General features: G+C 54.1%; 1 protein-coding gene across 1 annotated transcript in view; it reads left to right on the top strand.

Moving 5' to 3' along the window:
• Nucleotides 1–26,139, top strand: part of CUX2 (cut like homeobox 2) — a gene marked incomplete at both ends in the record, with an annotated part of 201,853 nt that overhangs the window by 120,646 nt on the left and 55,068 nt on the right. Inside the window, 2 exons of the mRNA XM_080717572.1 lie at nt 11,497–11,607; nt 16,425–16,472. Coding sequence (XP_080573698.1) covers nt 11,497–11,607; nt 16,425–16,472 — 159 coding nt within the window. The remainder of the gene's footprint in view (nt 1–11,496; nt 11,608–16,424; nt 16,473–26,139) is intronic.

Raw genomic sequence — 26,139 nt, 5'->3', positions numbered from 1 at the left:
TCACTTGGGGGGAAAGCGCCCCTCTGTTTCCCAAAGGGGACACGCCCTTTTGTATCCCCGCGGACAGTCCGTGGTCTCACGAGCATCTTGCTTGAGATTCCAGCGTGGATTTTTGGCCTCTGGCTTCAATCAGGATTTTGTTTGTTTGTTTTTGTTTGTTTGTGGGATTTTTTGTTGTTAGTTTTATTATTTGGTTGGTGCTGGAGATTGAATTCAGGGGCATTCTACTTCTGGGCTACACCCCAGCCCTTTTTATTTTTAGTTTTTTGTTGTTGTTTTAAAATAGGGTCTCCCTAGGTTGCTGAGGGCCTTACTAAGTTGCTGAGACTGTCCTCCAACCTGCAATCCTCCTGTCTCAGCCTCCCAAGTACTAAGAGCACAGGTGTGCACCACTGTTCCTGGTTGGATCCGGGTTTGGGACGGGAACACCAGGATTCAAGGAACTTGGAGAGTTGAACAGCTTGCAGGAAGGCCTGGGGCTAGGCCTCACCCCCTCAGATGTCCTAGGCAGTGTCAGTGTGCAGAACTTCGGTGATTGTGTGAGCAGTGTGTTTCACAACTGCCCTGTGTGATAGCTGCCAGTCCACAAAGTATTGAGTTCTTCAGCTACAGCACCGATTGCCGTGTGTGCGTGTGTGTGTGTGTGTGCGTGTGTGTGTGTGTGTGTGTGTGTGTGTGTGTGTGTGTTACCAGGGATTGAACCCAGGGACATTCTACCTCTGAGCTACACCCCCAGCCCTATTTTACTTTGTTTTTTGAAACAGGGTCTCACTAGACCGCTGAGGGTTTCCACTAAGCCGCTGAGGCTGGCCTCAAACCCGGGATCCTCCTATCTTAGCCTCCCAAGGACTAGGATTCCAGGCGTGCACCGCCCTACCCAGCTTCCGGGAGACTTCTTTTCCCCAGCTGCCAAAGGCGTGAGGCACACTGGCCCAGGGGAAGACGAGGCTGGCCGGGAGTGAAAAGTGCCACCGCAGAACAAGTGCTCAGTCCTGCGATGAGGCGTCGCCACGGGGGCCTAGCAGGGGCCCGGCCAGACCCGCGCTCAGTGGATGAGTACTTGGCGCGGCCCCTGCCCCGCGCCCCGCGCTCCGAGTGGGGCCTGTGCTTTCCCGGTGTCGTGGGGCGGTACGTTCTGAGAACTCCGGAATTGAACGCAGCAATCAAGGGCAGGATGCGGCTCCAGTTTTCCTTCTTCGGGGCTTGCGGGGGATAATTAGGTGTTTGATTGGCGCCCTCTCCCAAGGACAGCGCCGCGGGGGTCCCCGCGGGAGCAGGGGACGGAACAGGGCTCCGGAAGCAGCCGCCGAGGAAGTGAGGGGCCCACAGTTGGCCGGCTCGCTTTTCCTGTCTTCCTTTCCTCCTACGTTCGTTCCTTTCCTCAGCAAGTATTGAGCACCTAGTGTGTACTGGGCACCCAGGACACAGCGGTGAGCCAGGTGAAGTGCTCGTCCTCACGGGTGGAGGGAAAGCAGGTGGATAAATGGCTACGTCCATGTGTCCACGATGGAGAAGAGTGGCCGGGGGGCCGGGCGAGGTAGAGGGTGCACATGCTATTTGGGGCTTTTATTTTGGGTACTGGGAATTGAACCCAGGGGGCAGTCTACCTCTGAGCTACACCTCAGCCCTTTTTAATTATTTTTGCATTTGGAGACAGGGCCTCACTAAGTTTGTAAGGCTGGCCTCAAGCTTGCGATCCTCTTGTCTCAGCCTTCCCAGTCCTGGCGTTACAGGCGTGCACTACCGCTCTCTGCGGGCACGTGCTGTTTTCAGTGGGGAGACAGGCCAGGCTCCTTGGAGATGGCTATGTAAAAATAAAGACCTCTGTGGGATTCTGACAAAACGGTCCCTCGGGCCGTGGAGACAGCCAGTGCACAGGCCCTGAAGCAGGAGTGTCGGTGTCTTCACTCCGTGGAAAGCAAGTAAGACCAGAGACTGATCATGTGGGATCTGAAGCAGGTGGGAGTCGTGGAAGGGTTTTAGGACAGGGTGTGGCAGGTCTGACAGGATCCATGTGGCTTCAAGGTGGCAGAGGGGCCGGGCGACGGCCTTGGCAGGGCGCCTAGAGGGGCGACTCCTGTGGTCACCCACAAAAACATGACAGGTTCCTGGCCTGTCAACAGTGGAGACAATGAAAACTTGTGGGACACAGCCGACAAGTGTGGTGACTTGCGCAGCCCAGCACGGCGGGCACAGTGCTGCCCCAGGCCCTCCTGCCCCCGGCGCCTCAGGGCCTGCGCCAGAGCAAAGGCCACCGGCCCCGGTCACCAGCCAGTGTGGGCTCCTAGCCCAGCCTCAACTCAAAGCAGGTTACGGTAGACTTCCTGGGAGCCGGGGGGGTGGGGGGAGCTGCGGGGTGGGGGGCTGTGGTTTTAGCTGCTTTTGCCTCTGATGTGACCAAACGCTCCAGGCAGGAAGGACCTGGGTCTGTCTTGGTCCTTGGCAAGACTAGAGGTACCTAAGAAATAGTTGTTGAGAAATGAGTGGGTGGGTGGATGGACGGACGGACGGACCGACGGATGGATGGATGGATGGATGGATGGATGGATGGATGGATGGACGGACGGACTGACGGATGGATGGACGGACGGATGGATGGATGGATGGACCGATGGATGGATGGACGGACGGACGGACCGACGGATGGACGGATGGATGGATGGACGGACGGACCGACGGATGGATGGATGGACCGATGGATGGATAGATGGATCGATGGATGGATGGATGGACTGATGGATGGATAGATGGATCGATGGATAGATGGATGGACCAATGGATGGATGGACCGATGGATGGATGGATGGATGGATGGATGGACTGATGGATGGATAGATGGATCGATGGATGGATGGATGGACCAATGGATGGATGGACGGATGGATGGATGGATGGATGGATGGATGGATGGATGGACCGATGGATGGATGGATGGACCAATGGATGGATGGATGGATGGATGGATGAATGGATGGACTGATGGATGGATAGATGGATCGATGGATCGATGGATCGATGGATAGATGGATGGACCAATGGATGGATGGACCGATGGATGGATGGATGGATGGATGGATGGATGGACCGACAGATGGATGGATGGATGGATGGATGGACCGACAGATGGATGGATGGATGGATGGATGGACTGATGGATGGATAGATGGATCGATGGATCGATGGATCGATGGATAGATGGATGGACCAATGGATGGATGGACGGATGGATGGATGGATGGATGGATGGACCGATGGATGGATGGATGGATGGATGGATGGATGGATGGATGGACTGATGGATGGATAGATGGATCGATGGATAGATGGATGGACCAATGGATGGATGGACCGATGGATGGATGGATGGATGGATGGATGGATGGATGGATGGACTGACAGATGGATGGATGGATGGTTGGATGGACCAATGGGTGGATGAGTGGATGGATGGATGGATGGATGGATGGATGGATGGACCAATGGGTGGATGAGTGGATGGATGGATGGATGGACCGATGGATAGATGGATGGACCAATGGATGGATGGATGGACCGATGGATGGATGGATGGATGGATGGATGGATGATGGATGGGTGAATGGGTGGATGATGGGTGATCTATGGATGAATGAGTGGGGTGGACGATGGGTGGTGGGTGGAGGGATGGAACAATGGGTGGATTCATGGACAGGTGGATGGATGAATGTATGATAGTGGTGGGTGAGAAGTAGATGGCGGGGGGGTGGATGGATAGGCAGAGGGACACACAGATGGACAGACTGGCCAGGCGCAGCTGGGCTCCTGGGTCTTTGGGCCACATAAGACCTCTCCAGGGCAGAGTCCAGGGAAAGACTGCCCTTGTCAATTGGAAATGAACTGCGAGGAAAGAATGCAGAAGAAAGAGCCAGGAAGACCTAGGTTCGCGCGCCCGTGATGCCACCCCGAGGTGGGTGACTTTGGGCGACTGGCTTTGTCTCTCCACGGGCCCCTTGCATCCCAGGACAATTCATTTTCTCCCTCAGTAGATGTTTCTGGAGAACCCACCACGTTCCCCGCACTACTAAAGACATACGCGCCCTTCCGTGTACCAGTCAGCAAGGACCTTGGGCAGGGCGGCTGTTGCTTGGGGTCCCTGTCCTGGGAGTGTGCAGAGAACAATCAGAGGCCCCCCCACACATTCCCAGCACTGCCCGTTGATGGGCTCGCTGGGTGTGAACTGTCTAGACGGAGCCACAGCCCACAGCCGATGTGGGACGTGGAAGCCCTTTCTCGGCCCCGCCCTGCCCTGGCCTCCGTAATTGGCCCAATACATCTTGGCTGGGGAATTTACATACGGCCGGGAGTGATGGATGGCTGTATGGCTGTGGTAACCCAGGCTGTCTCTCAGCCGGGCTTAGTTATCCGTCTCGCCAGGCTGAGGAGCCATCCGTCTTGTCTGTCTCCTGGCTCTCGGCAGGCCAGCAAGTGCCCTCCGCCCCGGGTCATCCCCCCGGGCCCCTCTGCAGGCGACTCTCCCAGCCGTCCACAGACAGAGCCAGCCTCTACTCCGAGCGTCCCTGAAACCCTGCTGCGCGGCGTTTGCCTGGGATGTCAAGACTCAGAACAGACATTCAGCTGCTCAGAAGATGGTCCTCAGCCGGGCGTGGTGCATGCTTGTAAGCCCAGTACTTGGGAGGCCGAGACGGGAAGGGAAGATCGTAGGTTCGAGGACTGCCCGAGCAAGTAGTGAGACTCTCATTAACCTAGTGAGACTGTTTCAAAATAAAAATAAAATAGGGCTGGGGGGTGTAGCCCAGAGGTATATTGTCCCTGAGTTCAATCCCCAGGACCACTAAATAAATAAATAGTTAAAGGGGGCAGTCATTTCACAAAGGTTGAGAACAAGCAAACCTCTGTGATGCTAGGACCAGGTTAATGGTCACTGTCAGGGACACACGGAGTGCTCTAAGGTGCAGAATCCTGCGCGCTCTGTGTCTTTATCTAAGCTTTAATGACATGGGTGTAAAAACTCATCCAGCTTGACACAACGTAAAGTTGTGCAGATCTGAATCAAAAAGGAGACTCTGAGCGGAGGGTGGTGGCACCACGCCTGCAACCCCATACTCGGGAGGCTGAGACAGGAGGCTTGCCCGTTTAATAAGGACAGCCTCTGCAACCTAGCAAGACCCAGTTGCAAAGCAAAGAGGAAAAGGGCCGGGTGTGTAACTCAGAGGTAGGATGTCCTTGAGACGTACCACCAAGTACAGACAAGAGGAAGGAGCCAAGGAGCGAGGGAGGGACGGAGGGAGGAAAATAAAACACTGGGAATCAGTTTGAAGATACACATTCGGTGCCTGGTAATCTGGGTGGAATTCCAACCCACAATCCTGACACCGTTTGGTCCCTGGGATTCCTTCCACCGCGTGTGTTCAGAGGTCTTGCAGGTCGGGGTCCTGAAAATGAAAATGCCCAGCGTGCCGCTTGGTGGCTCTGGGAGCCGCGGGCTCTCACGGGGCGGTGGGCCCTTGGGGGGTGGTGAGCGGATCCCAGCCGCACCCTCAGAGCCCCGGGCTCCCGGCGGGCTGGGCCTGTGCACCCCATGGCCGCTTCTCTGGTCTCTCTGCATTGGCCCCAGCCTCAGCTGCATCCATCATCTGCTCCAGACTCATTAAAATTATTTCTTTTTAGTTGCAAATGGGCTGTTTATGGTGATCATTATTTGAATGGCCTGCCTGGGCTCCGGGCTGTCTGTCTGCTGTTGATGGCCAGTTAATCAGATGAGTATCCTCCCAGCCCGGGCCTGGCCCCAAGTCTGGGGACGTGTTAATCACAGATCCCCTCGGGCGGGCAGGCCGGCGGGCGGGCGGGGAGCCGGTGCGGCGGTGGGGGCCCGGCGCGCGTGGCAGTTTGCACACGTGTTTCTAAAACCTGAAACTGGAGACCAGGGCTGGTTTATGTTTATGACAGAATTTTATTCTGTTCCCTTAAAATAAGTGCTGTGCCGTGAGCTCTTTTATTTTAAGTGTGTTTATTTTAGAAGGCCACCGTGGATTCTGTGGCTGGCCCCCTTCGTTGACGCTCAAATATCCTTTCTTTTTTAGAATAGGAGAGAGTAGCTTTTAATGTCTTTGCTTGATACAGTAAAATCTGGCAGGACTCTTTCGTCTCCCATTTTGGTTTTCTTTTGCCATGAGATTTTTGCTCTCTTGTGAAACTCAGAACTCTCGAAACCACCGACCCGATGGGGTGTTCTGTGAGCTCTTAGTATATGTAACGACAAGGCTGATATCGGCCGGCATTATGGACTGCTCAGGACTGTACAAGATGCATACACGGCGTCATCATTTAACACAGCGCTTTCAAGTAGCGAGGCTCTCAACACAGAGTGAAACCCTGCCTCCAGATTTAAAAAAAGAACAAAATTGGGCTGGAGGTGTGGCTTGGAGGTAGAATGCCCCGAGGGTCCATCCCCAGTACTGCAAAAATAAATCAATTAACTAATCAATTAAATAAAACATGCTCTTTGAGCCGGGCGTGATGGCCCACGCTTGTAATCCCAATCCCTGAGAGGCTGAGACAGGAAGATCGCAGGTTCAAAGCCAGCCTTAGCAGCTTAGCAAGATTCTCAGCCTTTCTAGCGAGACCCTGTTTTAAAATAAAAATTTTAAAAATGTCGGGCATGGTGGCATACCACGCTTGTAATCCCAGCATTTGGGAGGCTGAGACAGGAGGATCGTGGTTCACAGACAGTCTCAGTTACTTAGTGAGGCCCTCTACAACTCTTTGAGACCCTGTCTCAAAATAAAGAACAAAAAAATTGGGCTGGGGTGCAGCTCGGAGGTAGAATGTCCCTGGGTTCCATTCCCAGTACCGCAAAAAAAAAAAAAAAAAAAAATTAAAAAGTTAAGCCTGGCATGGTGGCACATGCTTGTAATCCCAGCATTCAGGAGGCTGAGACTGGAGGCCCTTTGCAAACCCAGTGAGACACTGTTTCAAAAAATAAAAAATAAGCCGGGCGTGGTGGCGCACGCTTGTAATCCCCGCACTTGGGAGGCAGAGACAGGAGGATCACGCAGGTTCGAAGCCAGCCGCGCGTGCTGGTTTAGGAGACCCTGTTTCCAAATAAAAAAATGTAAAAACAGGTCTGGGAGTGTAGACCAGAGGTAGAAGGGCTTCCAGGAACCCCAGTACCACCAAAAATAATAATAATAATAATAATAATAATAATAATAATAATAATAATAAATATAAAAATAAATAAAAAATAGCCGGCCGTGGTGGCGCACGCTTGTAATCCCCGCGCTTGGGAGGCAGAGACAGGAGGATCGCGCAGGTTCGAAGCCAGGCGCGTGCACTGGCTTAAGAGACCCTGTTTCCAAATAAAAATACAAAAAATAGGTGTCTGGGAGTGTAGCCCGGAGGTAGAAGGGCTTCCAGGAACCCCAGTCCCACCAAAAAATAAAAATAAAAATAAAAAATAAAAAATAAAAATAGGGCAGGGGGTGTAGCTCGGAGGTCGGATGCCCCCGGGTTCCATCCCCAGACCCATAAAAAAAAATTTTTTTACGTCTGCGGGTATAGCTCAGAGGCAGAATGCCCCTGGAGCCCATCCTCAGTACCACTAAATAAATAAATAAATAAATAAATAAATAAATAAATAAATAAAACAAGCTCTTTGAACATCCTCCAGCTAATGGGGAAATAAAGCAGGAGATGGCTGAACAGCAAAGCATTACTATTTTGCCTTTATAACCCACCAAGGAGATAATCCACACCTCAATTACCAGAATTGACCGTAATTTATTTCCTAGTCCCTCCTTAAATCACCTTACAGAAACATTCATGCGTTGGTTATATGAGGTGATATATGTCGGGCGTGAAGCGCGGTGCCTGGCGGACAGAGACCCTCGATACATGGTAGCTATGATGATTATTATTTACTATTGCTTGTTATTTGGTGTTGGCGTGTTGACCGTAGACATGCGACAGGAATCCGGGGTTGGGGGACGTAGGGGTTCAGGCAGAGCGGAGGGGAAGGTGGGCAAGGACCCAGCAGGGACCAAGCAGGGAGCTGGGCTGGCAGCGGGGCCCGGCTCGGCGAGGTGCGAGGTGCGGCAGACTTCCCGCCTGTCTGCTACACGCCCGCGGCAGCCCTGGAGGTCACGTGGAGGAAGCCCAATCGGAACCGCCGGGCACCGCACTTCAAGAAGTTAGACTTATCCTGCCCTGAGATTTCCCTTCAGAATCCAGGTTTCATAAAATTTTGGTTTTGTGGTTGTTTTTGCAGTACTGGGGATTGAACCCAGAGGCATTCTACCTCTGAGTTATACCCCCAGCCCTAGTTCTAATATTTTATTTTGAAACAAATAATAGTGAGACAGAGTCTCAGAAGTTGCAGAGGGCCTCATGAAGTAGCCGAGGCTGGCCACGAGCCTGCCATCCTCCCATCTCAGCCTCCCAAGTCCTGGGATGACAAGTGCGCGCCACCGCGCCTGGCTTGGTTTTGCTTTTGATATTGGAGATTGAACCCAGGGGCACTCTACTTCCAAGTTACACTCCCACCTCTTTTCTAATTTTTTTTTTTTTAATTTTGAAATAGAGTCTCACAAAGCTGCTGAGGCTGGTCTTCTACCTGCCGTCTTCCTATCTCGGCCTCCTAAGCACTGGGAATAGACGTGGGCCACCACACCCGGCTTGAATGTTTTCAGTGTCCAAGTTTGGCTCTGGCCAACTGCTGGCGGTTGTCGTGTGGAGAGGCTGAGTGTCCCAGAGATGAGACCGTAGCGTCAGACACTCGCTAATCCATAGCCGAGTGATGTAATCCCAAGTCTCAGCTCTCGGTCCGGCAGCACTGTAAAACCCATGTCTTTGTCTTCAGAAGAAATGAGGAAAACTAAGACAACCCAGATACCACCCCACTTGACCACAGAGCTCCAGGTCTTTCTCTCCTGCCAACTGAGATTCTGTCCACCCGGAGGTATCAACTGTTGAGTTTTGTCGACCTTTATCAACCATTGCTAAAAACACCAGTCTCCCCGACCCCCCAGCAACTTGATATTTCAAACTAAGATTGTTTTAAAATGATGTTAGAACCTGGACATGCTGGCGCACACTTGAATCCCAGCATACGGGAGGCTGAGACAGGAAGATCACGGTTCGCGGCCAGCCTCAGCTACTTAGTGAGGCCCTCCGCAACTCAGTGAGACCCTGTTTCAAAATAAAGGATAAAAATAGGTCTGAGGATGTAGCTCGGAGGTAGAATGCCCCTAGGTTCCATCCCCGGTACTGAAACAAAAAGCAACAGCCGGGTGTGGTGGGCACGCTTGTAATCCCCGCGCTTGGGAGGCAGAGACAGGAGGATCGTGCAGGTTCGAAGCCAGCCGCGCGCGCTGGCTTAGGAGACCCTGTTTCCAAATAAAAATGTAAAAATAGGTCTGGGAGTGTAGCCCGGAGGTAGAAGGGCTTCCAGGAACCCCAGTACCACCAAAAATAAATAAATAAACAAAATAAAACAAAAAGCAACAACAAAAAAACAATGCTATACCCCAAATCTCTCCCTTGATATCTTATTTCTTACCTGGCTTAAAGGTCTGTAGGACTTTCAGGATTGAGGCCCTCAAGTGGGTGAGCCCGTTGCTTCTGTAAGAATTGGCTTTAGAGCTGGGCATTGTGTGGTACTATAATTCTAGTACTTGGGAGGCCGAGATAGAAGGATCACAGGTTTGAGGCCAGCCTTAGCAACTTAGTGAGACCCTCAAGAATTTAGTGAGACCCTTTCAAAGAAAAAGGGCTGGGTGTGTAGCTCAGAGGTAGAATGTGTGTGTGTGTGTGTGTGTGTGTGTGTGTGTGTGTGTGTGTGTGTGAGAGAGAGAGAGAGGGGGGGGGAGAGACTATGAATTGGTTTCAGCACCTTGGAGAGCTCTGGCTCCTTCTCTCCCATTTTAATAGCCACTTCTATGCTTCCACTGTCTCTCTTGGTGTCTTATGATTCTCCAAAAGGTAGATGTTTCTCGAGAGCTAAAAATCCCTTCTGGGTTGCTCTTTAGGGCTCTGGGACCAGAGACAGTTATCCCGGGTTTGGGGTACTAGGCTCACAGAGCCACGGAGAATTACAATTGAGTAGATTTACCGGCTCTCAGACATGATATAAGACAATTACCACGCATTTCGTCTGTAAGAGGGAAGAGGATTTGCAGCGGGTTAATAGTACTTTTATTTCATTATCTAATGGTGAAATGTTTCATTGTGTTGCGAGATGAATGTGTATTAGCGATGACAAATGGGGTCTTTCAGCGCGGTGCCAGGCCTCATCGTACACATGTTAGATTAAAGAGTTCGCCCTGGAAATACGCTCCCCGCGTCTGCGCGCGTGTGTTTTTAATAAATCTGATTGCAGAAATTTATTGCGCCACCGGATTTAGGAAATTATGAGGCTTGATTGCCGCGAATATAATCGGGTGATATATACAGAAATACTTCCCCGGGTTATGGTCCAGAAAAAAAAAAAAATAGAGCCCATCTCAGGACGGCGCCAGCAAGCAGCGGACCCCATAAACAGAGCATTTCTTAAATTATGCAAATGGAATCCGTGATAACTCCCGGGGAATTGCACACCCCTCGCGAAACCGCCACCGTGAGCGTGAAGAGCGCCTGGCGAGGGGCGAGCAAATACACACGTACAACCTGCAGGCGCCGCCCGGGCCGTGCGTGCGCGCCCCCTCCGGCCCCCTCCCCGTGTTTTCCCGCGCCCGTACATCCAGCAAAACTCTGGTCTGATGCAAAACTCCGTTGCACGGAGCAGGTGAGCTGCCTCCCGGTCCGTTTTAGCTGAATCCGGGCGTCTTAGGTGAAATATTTCTTACACGCAAAGTGAGCCTTAGATGATTTACTGGCGCGTACGCCGAAGGTCAGCGGTGCTTCTTATCGGCACCTTCATTTTTCCAAAATCTACTGAAATTAAAAAGCCATCTATCGCTTAAGAGGCGTATTTATGAACCTTTAAGTGTAAGTAAGTCGTAGTTGGAACGGTTCCCGCCTCTGATATATGGAAGCTGTCGACAGCGCTTTCTTACGCTATAATAGGCCCGTACAATATGGCGCGCTCTGCTATTTTGACACGGTTTGGAGATGTTTTCTACAGTTACTGACAAGCTTATGCTACTGCTCGTTTGCAAATTTAGGAGGTGGGGCAGGGGGGTGGGGGAGGAAATAGAGAGGGAAAAAAAAAATACTCCACCCAAGTTTATGGGAGACAATCGATCTGGCCCGACTTCCAGTGAGTAAAGGGAAAAGCTAGCCAGGATTTCTCGTTGCATCCCCGGCTCTGTGAATTATTTATTTGCGCCAGGAGTCAATATCTTGTCTTTCCTCGGCTCCGTGAGTTACAAAAACTTGTTCGGGAACGCTGTTTTGTACGACGATTAAAACAGGAAAAGAGAGGGGGAAAAAATCTTTTTCTTTTCTCTCTCTCTCTCTCTCTCTCTCTCTTTCTCTCTCTCTCTTCCTTTATTGTTCCAGAAGGAGCTTAATTCCGTCGCTTCTGAGCTGTCTGCGCGGCAGGAGGAGAGTGAACATTCTCATAAACATTTAATTGAACTCCGCCGGGAATTTAAGAAAAATGTTCCTGAGGTACAGTATATTTGCCGTTATAGAATTAACTCAGTAGGAATGCAGATTTTTTTTCCCCCTCCGTGCAAACTATATTTTGGAGACTGTAGACATAAGTGACTAACAAGAAAAGAAGCTAATTAGCCACAGAGAAAATGACAGCCCCCAGCCTCTCGGCGAGGCTCCGCGGTACTGTTTCAAGTCGGAGCGGACCAGACCGCTTCTCCATTAAAGCCATTGTTCTCGGGGACAGGGGGGCCACATCTATTTTCCCTTCCACATTCGTATCAAGGTCAAGCGCTTGACCTTGACGGCAAAGGCAATTTGAACAGAGTTCTTGATTTCATATCTCTTCCATTGGCTTCGGGGAGAGGGCGTCTACACACCCGCTGCCACCTCTGGAGGCAGGCACCTGTCTCGTCTCCATCACCGCCTCCAGGGATGCCCAGAGAAGGACCAGCCCCCGGCCACCGGCCACCGAGGGCCTCCCCGGAGGGGCAGACTAGCCCAGACAAGTTTCCGCTCTCTCTCCGGGGGGGGAATGTGAGAATTCTTTTTCCCTTCTCTGCCAGGCCCCCCTGTTGCTTCTGAAATTAAAAAACACAACAGAACAGGAATAAACAGAACTAGGAAAAATAAATCCCCTCTTCCCCCCCACCCCGTATAACCTTGCAGGACTGTGGCACGTCAGAGCGATCGCGAAAAAGAGATTGAGGTGGAGGCTCTGCTTCTACCAGTTAGTCGGCCCGTGTAGCCCCACTCCGGGGCATCCTGCCGCTGTCTTGCTGGTGGAAGAGAAAGATGGAGACGAGACAGGCTTAGCCAGGAGTCCGGCCATGTGAGCACAGAGGGGTCAAGCCTGCCCGTCAGCCGGTCCCTTACCTACAAATCCTTCTTACCCAAGTCAGAAATGCCTTTGGTTCCGAAGGCAAGAGAGGGTGCTAGAATCTACCCAGAACCTGTCTGTGGGCAGGTGGGTTCGCAGGCTGAAAATGAGTGGAACCCAAGGACTGAATCTTAAGTCTGAGCCTTAGGCATAGGGACCCAGTACCTAGGAGGCTGAGACAGGAGGATCGCAGGTCCGAGGCCAGCCTCAGCAACTGAGTTAGACCCTGTTTCAAACTAAAAAGTAGAGCCAGGCATGGTGGTGCCCAGTTGTAATCCCAGTACTTGGGAGGCTGAGACAGGAGGATCTCAGGTTCACGGCTAGCCTCGGCTACTTAGGCCCTCCACAACTTAGTGAGACCCTGTTTCAAAGTAAAGGATTAGCCGGGCATGGTGGTGCACGCTTGTCATCCCAGCATTTGGGAGGCTGAGACCGGAGGATCGCGGTTTGTGGACAGCCTCAGCTACTTAGACCCTTCACAACTCAGTGAGACCCTGTTTCAAAAAATAAAATGACTGAAAAATAGGGCTGGGGGTGTAGTTCAGAGGTAGAATGCACCTGGGTTCCATCCCCAGCACCGCAGTCAATCAATCAATCAATAACTAGTAGACTAGGGCTAGGGGTGTAACTTGGAGGTAGAATACCCCTGAGTTCAATCATTAGTACCAAAAAGAAAAACAAAATCTCAGGTCCTAGTACCCCCCATAGCACAGTCCCACAAAGGCCGTGTCCTGTCTTTGGCTACGAGAACCAAGAAGCCTGAGCTGAACCCAAGGACCCCGCCTGCCCTTGTGAACAACGCAGTTTGATCTCTAAGGTGCCGTGTTTCCCCGGATCGAGAGTGTCTGCGGCCCTGTCGACTCTCCATCCTGGGAGTCAGAGCTACGTCAGCCCCGCCCCTTCGGGTGCCTGCTTCCTCGCCGGCCCTCCGGTCCACGTTGACCCTCCGTCCCGTCCTCCTGCTCACAGCCCAGGGTACCCCCCGATGATGAGGGGAATCCAGGCCAGGTTTTAAGTCTCTGAGTTTGACTTACATAATTTTAATACTGCATAATTATGCAATTATGTAATTAGGAGGAATAAGTTTCCACTCCTATTATGGTCATGGCTCCGAAAATTCTCATATTTGGAACGCATCTCTGCTGATAGAAGAGTCGTGCCAAGGCTTTATTTAAGAGCGTCGTCTGGCCGGTGCCGGCTCACCTGCTCCTCCCCCCCTCGCCTGGCTCCCCCGCAGTTAAGCCGACAGGGCTGGGGGCTTCCAGAAAGGGTCGGTATCGGCCCAAAGCCCCGTCAGACTCCCCCCGGGTGGCTCTCAGATTTGAATCCCATAAACTCACCTGTGTGGGGAGAGTCGGGAGACCCGGAGCCATCAGCCCTCCTTGGGGTCTCTGTATCCCCATCTGCAAATTCAGGGGGGCCTGGAGAGATGGACCAGGAGTCTCCGCTCATTTGTTTGGTCTGTCTAGTCTTGCAGCCTGGCGTGGTAGCACACACCCACACTTGGGAGGCTGTGACAGGAAGATTGCAGGTTAGAGGACAGCCTCAAAAATGTAGCGAGAGACTCAGAGATGGAGACGTGTGTGTGTGTGTGTGTGTGTGTGTGTGTGCACGCACGTGGGTCTGGGGATGGAACCCAGGGGCATTCTACCTCCGAGCTACACCCCCAACCCTATTTTTTATTCTTTACTTTGAAACAGGGTCTCGCCGGGCGTGGTGGCGCACGCTTGTAATCCCCGCGCTTGGGAGGCGGAGACAGGAGGATCGCACAGGTTAGAAGCCAGCCGCGCTGGCTTAAGAGACCCCGTTTCCAAATAAAATATAAAATAGGTCTGAGAGTGTAGCCTGGAGATAGAAGGGCTTCCAGGAACCCCAGTACCACCAAAAAAAAAAGAAAAGAAAAGAAAGAAACAGGGTCTCACTGAGTTGCAAAGGGCCTCACTAAGTAGCTGAAACTGGCCACAAACCTGGGATCCTCCTGTTTCAGCCTCCCAAATACTGGGATTGCAAGTGTGTGCCGCCAAGCCCGGCTCTAGTGAGACCTTTTTCAAAAATAAAAAATAAAATAAAAGCCAAGCGTGGTGGCACATGCTTGTTGGTAATCCCAGTACTTGGGAGGCTGAGACAGGAGGATCTCAGGTCTGTGGCCAGCTTCAGCTACTTAGCGAGGCCCTCTGCAACTCAGTGAGACGCTGTTTCAAAATCAAGAATAAAAAATAGGGCTGGGAGTATAGCTTGGAGGTAGACCGCCCCTGGGTTCCATCCCCAGTTCCGCAAAAAGAGAGAGAGAGGGAAGGAGGGCGGGAGGGAGGGAGGGAGGGAGGGAGGGAGGGAGGAAAGAAAAGAAAAGAAAAGAAAAGAAAAGAAAAGAAAAGAAAAGAAAAGAACTGGGGCTACATGGAGGTTAATGCCGCCAGGTCCAATCCTCAGCATTTTACACACACACACACACACACACACACACACACACTAACTTTCCAGTAAGTTACCAGTTTTTAGCATCACAGACGATCACTGAGCAAGGGCTCTCGGACGTCTTTGGACACCGATTGATCGGCAGCTCTTGCTTCCGGAGGGCCGTGCCCAGGGGTGCCGCCCTCATGAGACAGTGCCCTGTTCTCCCAGGCCGCCTCCCTCCTGCCCTCTCGCTGCCGGGCTTTGGTGGGTGTTTGGGTTGATTTTCCTCTTCTGCCGCTCAGTCTGTGTGCCTGAGGCCCCTGCTGATCCGTCGCCTGGGTAACTGGGAGGCGGTAGTGAGTAACCTGAAGGATCCAGCCCCCCTGCAACACCTTGAAAGATGGACGCTCTCCCAGAGCACCTGGGATGACAGTGCTGAGAGCGAAGCATTGGGGCCGCCCCTCCAGCCCCCCGTGAACAATGGCCTGCGATGACCTATAAACCACTTGGGATACCTTGCATAAAAGACCTTTCCATAGCTGGGCACGGTGGCGCACGCTTGTCATCCCAGCGTTTGGGAGGCTGAGACAGGAGGACGCAGGTTTCTGGCCAGCCTTGGCTACTTAGTGAGGCCCTCTGCAACTTAGAGAGACCCTGTTTCAAAATAAAGAATGAAAACTAGGGCTGGGGTTGTAGCTTGGAGGCTTGGAGAATGCTCCTGGAAAATCCATCCCCAGAACCTCAAAAAAAAAAGAAGAAGACCATTCCATAGCTGGGTGTGGTGGTGCACCGCTTATAACCCCAGTACTCCAGAGGCTGAGACAGGGGGGCAGTAAATTCGCAGCCAGCCTCAGCTACTTAATGAGGCCCTCTGCAACTTAGTGAGATCCTGTTTCAGAAATAAAGAATAAAGCCGGGCGTGGCGGGCACGCTTGTGATCCCCGCGCTTGGGAGGCGGAGACAGGAAGATCGCGCAGGTTCGGAGCCAGCCGCACTGGCTTAAGAGACCCTGTTTCCAAATAAAAATATAAAAAATGTGTCTGGGAGTGTAGCCCCGGAGGTAGAAGGGCTTCCAGGAACCCCAGTACCACAGAAAGAAAGAAAGAAAGGAAAGAAAGAAAGAAAGAAAGAAAGAAAGAAAGAAAGAAAGGAAAAGAAAGGAGCTGGGGTGTAGCTTGGAGGTAGAATGCCCAGGGTTCTATCCCCAGACCCGCCAAAAAAATAAATAAGTAAATAAATAAATAAAAGTTTCATTCCATGACCTTGCAGCATACATTTGGGATAGGCCACTTCCTCTCTCTCTCTCTCTCTCTCTCTCTCTCTCTGAAATTCCCAATGTACTAATTATATTAAAGGCTCCGAAAAGTCCTTCGGGAAAGAAAACTCGAGGCCGATGCGGTTGGCGTGGCCCAGCTGAGTCTGCCTTGGCGGCGTGCGTGTGCGCGCCCCTGTGCGTGTGTGAGCCCTCGAACCCCGTGGAGGGCAGGTCCCACGAGCAGGCCCGGGACGCCGCCCTCGGGCGCTGTGGTGAGATCCCCGCTACTCTCTCTTTCAGGAAATCAGAGAGATGGTGGCTCCTGTGTTGAGAAGCTTCCAAGCCGAGGTAAGCCCCAGCCCCAGCCGCCCTGCCGCACCACAGTTAGCTGCCGCCTGCCCTCCCTCCGCGTGCCCTCCCAAGGGGTCAGGGGGGCTCAGGCTGGCTCTTCTGGGGGTGGAGTTCCCAGGTCTGATCTCTAGAACTCTCCTCTCCGTCCACTGCGCGGGCCCTGAGATCTTCCTCAGGCCCCTCCCCTCTCCGGCTTGGTTCCCCATTTCAGGGAAGGAGGTGCGGGTAGAGCTGGCGGCTCCTCCGCACCGGCTTTGGCTTCCTGAGGCAGCCTTGCAGGTTAGCTGCAGGCTCCTGCTCGCCAGACTCTCTGAGCTGACATTGTTGGGCCCAGGTTCTCAGGCACCGCCGAGCTGTCCTCGGAAAACCCTGCCTGTCACCTCCCTGGAGCCCCCGATGTGTTTGAACCTCCTCCTTTCTCCCCGTCGTTTGGCTTCGTGACTGGGCTTCTGAGATTGTCTGCTGGTTCGGCTGGCCCAGGAGGTGGGCCCCTCCTTCCTGCTTCCCTTTCTGCCTCAGTTTCCCTGTCTGTAAAATGGGTCATAGCTAGACCTGCTTCTTAGGGTGTGATTGAGAAAGAGCAGAGTTAATACTAGACAGTGTTGGAAGTCACGGTGGCGGCTGTTTCTGTCATCAGTGAGCCCTAGCACAGCCCGACCGGCCTCTGCTAGGGCCGGGCTCGCATCGCCTCCTCCCTACGTGCAAAGCTTTTTATCCCAAAGAAGGCGACTTTCGGCTAGGCACGTGGCACATACCTATAATCCCAGTACTTGGCCAGGCGTGGTGGCGCACGCTTGTCATCCCAGCATTCGGGAGGCTGAGACCGGAGGATCGCGGTTCACGGCCAGCCTCAGCTACTTAGTGAGGCCCTCTGCAACTCACTGAGACCCGGTTTCAAAATAAAGAATAAAAAATAGGGCAGGGGGTGTAGCTCGGAGGTCAAATGCCCCTGGGTTCCATCCCCAGACCCGCAAAAAAATAAATAAAAATAATAAATAATAAATAAAAATAATAAAAGAGGGCTGGTGGTATAGCGCAGAAGTAGAATGCCCCTGGGTTCAATTCCCAGTAGATGGAAAAGGAGGAGGAGGAGGAGGAGGAGGAGGAGGAGGAGGAGGAGGAGGAGGGGAAGCCAGCTCTCTGCCCATAGGATGCAGTCATGATCTCTGTCACCCTTCCAACAGAAGAAGGAATTAAACATCAGGTGTGGGCCATGACGGGAAAACTAGCACCGCGGAACCACAAGCAGATTGAGCTCAGGCCTCCTTTGACTCAGCCCTGCTCCTTAAGCTGGCTGTGCAGCTCAGGGACAGTTCCTTAACCTCTCTGGACTTCAGCACTCCGTCTCTGGCCGGCGAGGCCGACCACAGGAACTGAAAGAGCTAAGCAGGTGCGAGGCGGGGGCAGGGTGTCTGGAACACAGCTGCTGTCCAAGAAGTGCTGGGGGGAGAGTCCTAATGGGGCTGGAGGGAAAGACAGAGGAAAAAACTTGTCCCAAACCCAAGTGGCTTGTCAGCTAGAAGATCATTTAATGACTGAGGATTTTCGGATAACTTGGTCAATTTTCATGGGAGGGCCTCCTGTTGTCCCTCTAACACATTCAAAAGACCGCATCTGTCTGGAATCTGAACTCCAAACCCGGCCTTTGCCAATCGTTACAGACTAAGCCAAGACCTCCCTGTCCCTCCCAGCGCCAGACAAGCTCTCGCTTCCCAGTGAGCTGCTCACGCACGGGCTGTTCAGAACCCAAATATGATTTTCTTTTTTTTTTTTTTTTTTTTGCGGGTTTAGGGATGGAACCCAGGGGCTTTTGACCTCCGAGCTACACCCCCTGCCCTATTTTTTATTCTTTATTTTGAAACCGGGTCTCACTGAGCTGCAGAGGGCCTCGCTAAGTAGCTGAGGCTGTCCGCGAACCGCGATCCTCCAGGTCTCAGCCTCCCGAATGCTGGGATGACAAGCGTGCTCCACCACGCCCGGCTTATTCATTTTAATTTTTTTAATGAGAGCCCATTCTTCATCCCGCTTTCCCTTCTCCATCCACCGGGCTCCGGGCTCCGGGCGGGCGCTGCGGATTCCCATGTGGGCATTAATCACCTCCTGGAAATATCCCCTGGGGCAAACACCATCCCAGGTCACAGAAACCAGCCCAGAAAAGGCTCCAGCGGCTGAAAACCCCGCCCGCCATTCCTGCCTCCCGCCCTGGGGTGGAGATGCCAGACCCAGGTTTCTTCCTGAATTTCAGCCCCAGTAGATAAAGACTCTGGGCGCCCGGTTTCTCTCTTTAGACTGTATATGCACCAGTCTTTTTTTTTTTTCTTTTCCTTAGTCTTTTTTCATGCTAGTGGAAGGGGGTTAAAAAGAAGCAAATTTGCCCTGCTGTGAATCAAGGAAGAGTCTCTTTCTGCCTTGATTGCTGGTAGGACAATTTTTATTTTCCCTGCTCGGGAAGAAAACAAAGCCAAAGAAGGTGGCTTTAATGGAGACAGCTTGAAATGGCCAAAGTTTGAATACCCTTGCACGCAGAGAAAAGAACAAGACGAAAGCCCCGCTAATTACAAAAGTTGCTTTATGAAAGATAATTCAAAGCAATAATTTAGCAAACATAATCAAGTCGCACAGATGGGGTTGTTGATGGATGAATCGCAACACGCAATTAGTGGTTCTCACAGTTACATATCATTAACCCTCCGAGCACGAAAATTATTTTCTCATTATTAGTTGAAAAGGTAAAATTAAGCTGACTAGACAGTAAAGCAACAAACTACAATTAATTACCTTCATTTATTACAGTCATTATTTTAAACTTATTTTTACTTGGAGAGAGAGATGAAAACATCTAAATTAAAAGTTTGGGGAGGCTGAATTCAAGGTGAGACTTTTCCAAGCAGCGGGTGCGCGGGCCTGGCTTGAAAGGCTGCAGGGCCAGGCCCGGGGATTTTCTGTGCCTCCTCCTTCTCCTCCCACCCAGCAGGAAAAAGTCCCTGGAAATATTCCGTGGGGCAAACACTCTCCCGAGTCACAGAGGCCCCCACTACTGAATATCCCTCTTCCCTCGTGGGGGAACGGCCTGCAGGCTGGAAAACGCTTTGGACTGCACTGAACAGAGAGGTTCGCCCGGGCCTGATGGGAACTGAAACCAGTCGACAGGGGAGGCAGGAGGGTGAGGTAGCCGGACACCTGTGATCTGAGCCCCAGCCTGACACCGGTGACCTTGTGTGACCTTGGCAAGTTAGTTACGCTGAGTGTATGGGCCTGTTTCCTAGCCAGAAGCGCATCGCGCATCTGACCTGAGTCCTGGGGTGTGTCCGGTTGCCTGGGGCCTAGAACGTTCTCCCTCTCGGCCCTGTGGCAGGGCCACCGCTAGGAATTTATGGAATCCCCGCGGTACATCAGGGAGGTTCTCGATGCTAGCCTGGCGAAAGTCACAACCTGGCGTCACCTCCACCCGTCTTGGCAGAAGGGACGGCAAACGTCTATGCAGGGCCCAGATGGACTTCCCAGAGAAGGCAGCGCCACCCTCTGCCGGGCACCCTGCAGGCCACCCGCAGGGCGCCTACGGTGAGGGTTGGGGGAGGGTCCTGGGATGGAGGGCCAACGTCCCTGCCGCCCGGGACTGTCCCTGGAGCCGAGACCCTGAGATTGGGATTGTCCTGGAGCCCAAGAGAGCTCCTGCCTGCTTCTCAAAGCTTCCCCCATCTCATTCACATCTGCCTCGTGCGTTCAAACTCCCCTGCGGGACCTGGAGTCTGTGTGCACACGTGTGCACACACATGTGTGTGTGTGTGGTCCTGGGGTTGAACCCAGGGCCACTCTACCTCCAAGCTATGCCCCCAGCCCTATTTTATTTTTATTTTTTAACCACTTTTCTTTTTTTTTTTTTGCGGATCTGGGGATGGAACCCAGGGGCATTCGACCTCCGAGCTACACCCCCTGCCCTATTTTTTATTCTTTATTTTGAAACCGGGTCTCACTGAGTTGCGGAGGGCCTCACTAAGTAGCTGAGGCTGTCCGCGAACCGTGATCCTCCGGTCTCAGCCTCCCAAATGCTGGGATGACAAGCGTGTGCCACCACACCCGGCTTTATTTTTATTTTCAAACAGAGGCTTGCTAAGTTGCCAAGAGTCTCACTACTTGCTATACTGTCCTTGAGCCCGCGATCCTCCCATCTCAGCCTCCTCAGTACTGGGGTCACAGACTGCGCCACCACCCCGGCTGGAGGTCCACCGAGGGCCGCCACATCGCCCCTTCCTGGGAGAGGACCGTGCACCGAGCCGGTCATCCCACTCGGCCGGCAGAGTGGAAGTGGGGCTTCTGAGCGTCTCCATGGGGACAGAACGCCCCGGGCCTGCCCGCGAGGCCTGCCTTCCTGTCCTCCCGCTCCCTCGCCCAGCCCCTGCCCCCAATCAGCCTGCGGCAGGCCTTGGCCTCCCTCTCCCAGCCGGGCGTGGAGGCGCGCACCTGTCCTCTCAGTACTTGGGAGGCTGAAGCAGGAGGCTCACGGGATGGAGACCAGCCTCAGCAGCTTAGCGAAACTCTCAGCAACTCGGTGAGAGTTTCACAACTAAAGAAACAAAAAAGGCTGTGGCTATGGCTTGGAGGTGGAACGCCCTGGGTTCAATCCCCAGGACCTCAAAAGATAAACAGAGCAGGCCCAGTACAAGTCCTGCCGGCCGGCCGAGGAGCTCGGTCAAGTCAAGTCGCAACAGGGAGGGATTGGCAAGAAGGCAGGAGGGGGTCTAGCTGCCTCTGGGGGCGGGCCCGGGAGGGGCGGGGCTGAGAGGGGCGGGGCTGTGTGCGATGGGGCGGGGTCTGGGAGGGCAGGGTCGTGTGGAAGGGACCATGTGGGCGGGGCCATGTGGCCTGAGCGTGGCCGAGTGGGTGGGGCCATTGGTGGGCGTGGTCGGGCCGAGCAGGACGGAGATGGTGGTGGGGGCGGCCATGTGGAGGGGGGTGGGTGGGTGGGGCCGCGGCGGGCGGGGTCAAGGGAACAGTAGGGCGGGGCCAGGTGACGTAGAGGCGTGGCTGGGTGGGTCATGAGGCAGGTGGGCGGGGCCAGGTGACGGGAAGGCGCGGTCGGTGGGTGGGGCCGCGGTGGGCGGGGTCGTAGGCCGGGGCGGGGCCAGCCAAGACCGGCCCCTGGCTAAGGCGGTCCTTGGCATGCGCAGACTGTTGTCCACAGTTACCTCCAACCAGGTCCAGCCCTTCGCTCTCCACTGCGCCGTCCGCGTGCAACGTGGGAGACGCTTCCCTGGCCCCGTGCGTGTGGGTTTCGGGGTCCCCGTTCGAGGCCTGACCTGCTGTGGTCATGGTCGCGGTATTCCGGTCCAGCCAGCAGGGCAGGGGGCTGGGCCTCCCTCCTGCCCCGGCCGCCTGCGGGGGTCCTGGCGGGCCTCGCCCCCCCAAGGGGAGTTTCCACAGCGACTGCTTGCGTGTCTCAGGTGCAGGTCTCAGGTCAGACCTCCTGTGGGGGCCGTGGAGAGAAGCCCTCCTCCGGGAGGTCCCACCCAGCTCTGCCGTCCTGTCCCCGAGACCCCCTCCACGGGGCTCCTCGTCCTTCTCCCAACCATCCCTGGTGTGAAATTCTCTCTCTCCCCAAACTACTTTCCCTGGGATCTCCGCGGTCCTGTTGTGAGTGGGCACCCCCTCCACGTGGTCCTAACCAGGGGGCACGGTCCCGCTGAGCAGTGGGACCCGCCCGGGCACCTGAGCCTCGAGGCAGCGCGGGGTCTGGAGCCAAGTCGGCCGGGCCTCCGTCCCAAGCTCCACGGCGGCCTGGCTGGTGGCGCTGGGCAAGTGGCCTCACCTCTCTGGGCCTCCACTCCTTCCGTCTCTAAGTGGAGACAGCAGGAAGGAATGTCTTATAGACATTGGGAAAGCCCGCCACGGAGGGCACTCGGGGACGATGGACGGCAGAGAAGAAGACACAGGCCAAGTCACACGGATCCCTCCTGCCAAGCTCAGAGACAGTGACCCGCTGGCCCGAGGCCCACAGCTCCTCCCCGGCTGAGCAGAGGCCCGGGACACACCTCAGCCTGGAAGGCTGGGGCCCGGAGGAGCCGAGCCTCCTCCAGGGCTGGAGAGGACCTCGTCCCTCCTCCAGGACCGCGCCCCGCAGCTGTGACCTGGCTGATTCCTTCCTTCGTGCAAAACCTGCCAGAGAAACCCACTGCGTACACGGAGGTAAGACTCAAGCTCGGGCGTGCGTACCAGGTCCACGGTTTGGCACTTACATGGTAAGTTCTCAATAAACCGGGCGCCACCGCTTGATTCAGATGCAACGGGCAGCCTCCCGCACCCCCTGCTGCCCCCAGCGCGCGCATCCTCTCGGGTGATAGGGTGACTTGATGGTGGCCGTCTCCTTGGCTGCCTTGACGGAGTCGCGGCCCACTGCGGCCCGCGCTAGCCTGGGGTAAAAGCTACACTGAACCTGGTCATCCTTCAGAACTTTATATTAAGCACCTACCAAAGCGTCATTGAACCTGTCACGCCGTATTACAACCAAATTAAGAACCAGGCGCGATCCGCTCTCCTTCAGTACCATATGCCTTATAAAGTAAATTATTAATGCCTCCCCCTCCCAGTTAAGCAGTTATTTGCAGTTGTTCCGGGTATTTTTCATTAGAAATAACATCATCTAAAGAACGCTATTGATTGATTTTTTTAATCTTGGAATCATGGACGTGAGCCACATATTTATATGACATTCCCTTTAACTAGAATTCTCCTGCTTTATTTCTCTGTTATTGATCCTTTTGACACGAATGGCTTTCTGGCCTCGCGCGAGTCTTGTACGCTTTCCCCCCGCAGAGGAATGGGCCGGGCCGGGCTGGGAAGAGCGATGGCCTGGCTTGGGGCGCCGGCATTCCCGCACATTTAACAACAATTAGTCAGCGCAGGCGCCAGGCCGGACACTCGGGTATGAAATTTACAAGCCTTTTAAGGGGCCGCATTGGGCAAGGCTGTGCGGGCGGGCGGCGGGGAGATTAGGCCGCCAGGGCGGGTCCATCCTGTGACGTCCGGGCTCCTGACCATGGCCAGCCCTATTTTTTATTTTGAAACAGGGTCCAAATGCTGGGATTACAAACGTGTGCCACCTCACCCAGCACTTTAAAAAAAGAGAGAGAGAGAGAGAGAGAGAGAGAGAGAGAGAGAGAGAGAGATCTCGCTAAATTGCTGAGACTGGCCCCAAAACTGCGATCCTTCTGTCTCAGCCTCCCACGTGCTGGGACTCCAGGCGGGTGCCCTGCCCCTTAGGCCCCTGCCTCCAGCGCTCACCTCCTTGTTCCCGGTTCCTGCCCTCCCGGCCCAGGGCACAGTGGGCTCTCTCCACCTGGCACGTGCTCTTTGCAGGTAGGAGAGCGTGTCCTTACGCAACTGGCACCGGGGTGGAGTACAAAAACAGCCCCTTGGTGAGCCTCAGTTTCCCTGTCTGCAAAAGGAGGGTGAACGCAGTGCCCCCCCCCCAGGGCAGATGGACAGCTTGGGGCGTGTGGTCATGATCATTCTGTGAATCTCCCTCTGGGTTCCAGGCTCCCTCACGGGATAGAACGTTCCAGGCCCACAGCCCACCCTCACCCTGGGCTGTGACCCTGGGGTGCCCTGGGCTGTGACCCTGGGGTGCCCTGGGCGGGGCTGCCGCCCCCTCCTGCGCAGGCGCAGTGGCTTTGGCGGCATTTTCTAGCTAGCATGGGGACCAGGCAGGGAGCGGGCAGGACGCGTCCCATGCAGGGCCCGCGCTGGGCAGCTGGCATTCAGGCCCCAAGCTTTCCACGTGCCCTGGCTCCTCCGGCCGCACCCCTGCACAGACGCACAGCCCCGCTGTCCTGCCTGGTTCCGAGGCCATGGTTTATTTGGCACCTGCTGTGTACCAGTGTGACACCTGCCCTCATGGTGCTCACAGCCTGATGGGAAAGACAGACAGACAGACAGACGTACACACAGTGCCAGCCTCGTGGGAAAGACAGACAGTGGACTCCTGCGAGCCGAGGCTGGGGCTCAGGTGCGGGGCAGGTGTCAGGCCGGGCGCAGCGGCAGCCCCAGCGCGTCGGCGAGCGAGTGTGAGTCGTAGTGGCTGTGATGGGTCTGAAGTCTGCCCACGGTGCTCCCGAATGGTGCTCCTGCTGCCAAGGCCAGCTCAGTTGCTGAGGCTGGCCTCAAACCTGTGATCCTCCTGTCTCAGCCTCCCAAGTGTACCACGCCACCACGCCGGGGTCCAAGAAACACTTTCTGATGGAAACCCTCTGCTTAGCCGGGCATGGTGGTGCACGCTTGTCATCCCAGTACCCGGGAGGTACCCGGGAGACAGGAAGGTCGCAGATTCGTGCCTCAGCTACTTAGTGAGACCCTGCTTCAAAATAAAAAAAATAGGGCTGAAGGTGTAGTTCAGAGGTAGAATGCCCCTGGGCTCAATTCCCAGTACCACCCAAAAAAAAAAATTAATAATAATAATAATAAGGTAAAAAAAAAAAAAAAAAAAAAACCTCCGCTAACCTCCAGCGGCACCTGGACTGAAATCCAGGCCTCTGCCCGGCGGCTCCAAAGCCCTCCACCACCCGCCCTGCTCTGCTTCCTTGCCCTGGCTCGGAAGCTCGCTCTTGTACCCCCGGGCCTTGGCACCTGCCCGTTCCCCACCTGCACACTTGTCCTCCAGCCGCGGCTTCTCCCCTCGGCACAGTGATGGCTTAGGTGAGCTTCTCACCTCCGGCGTCCTGCGCGCCGAGTCTGTTCAGCAGCCATGCCGGCCTCTGTCACACAGCTGCTTCTAAGCGGCAGAGATTTGAACCCAGGCGATCTGGACCCAGAGTGCTGGTCCTTAGCTCTTTTTTTTTTTTTTATTTTTGGTGGCAGGTGGAGGGGAATAAATCCAGGGGCCTTCAACCTCTGAGCTTCACCCCTAGCCAGAATTTATTTCTTATTTGGAAACAGGGTCTCGCTAGGTTTGCTGAGAGCCCTCACTAAATTGCTGAGACCGACTTCGAACCTGCGATCCCCCTATCTCAGCCTCCCTCGTACCGGCATTACAGGAGTGCGCCACCATCCCCGGCTCCCCCAGACCATTTTATTTATTTTTTATCTTTGAAATGAGGTCTCACTAAATTGCTGACGGTCTCGCTAAGTGTGAGGCTGACCTCAAACCTGAGATCCTCCCATCCGAGCCTCCCAAGTACTGGGTTTGCAGGCACGTAATCCCACACCTGGCTTCCTTCGACATTTTTTATTAAGTGCCTAGTCTGTGCCACCCCGTGAACAAGAGTCACTTGGTCCTGGGTTTTATATGTACACATATGCACATACAGACCCTACTGGGTCCAGAAAAGCCTCTTCGTTCACGGCACAGAGAGGGTCTGGTGATGAGAAGGTCACACAGCCAGCTGGTGGCAGAGTGCCTCCTCCCTGCGGGGCCTGGCGCGCTACGACAGCCCCATGACCACGGGTTAGCGACACTTTGACAATTTAACCAGTCAATTATAATAATATTTTTCTCTCCAACTGTTTAAAAGGGAAAAGAAGGGGGGGAAAAAAAGAGCTGGCTTGCTAAGGTATAATCGTGGCTCAGAGGCCGACCTGACATTAGTTATTAATTAGGCCATTATGCATTCCAGAGTGATAATTGCTTTGCTGTGGAATCACCGAGCATGAAACGGACCCGGCGCGGACGCGT

This window comes from Muscardinus avellanarius (genome assembly GCF_963383645.1).
Source record: "Muscardinus avellanarius genome assembly, chromosome: 21".
Classification (NCBI taxonomy): domain Eukaryota; kingdom Metazoa; phylum Chordata; class Mammalia; order Rodentia; family Gliridae; genus Muscardinus; species Muscardinus avellanarius.
This window is presented reverse-complemented; position numbering and strand designations above follow the sequence as displayed.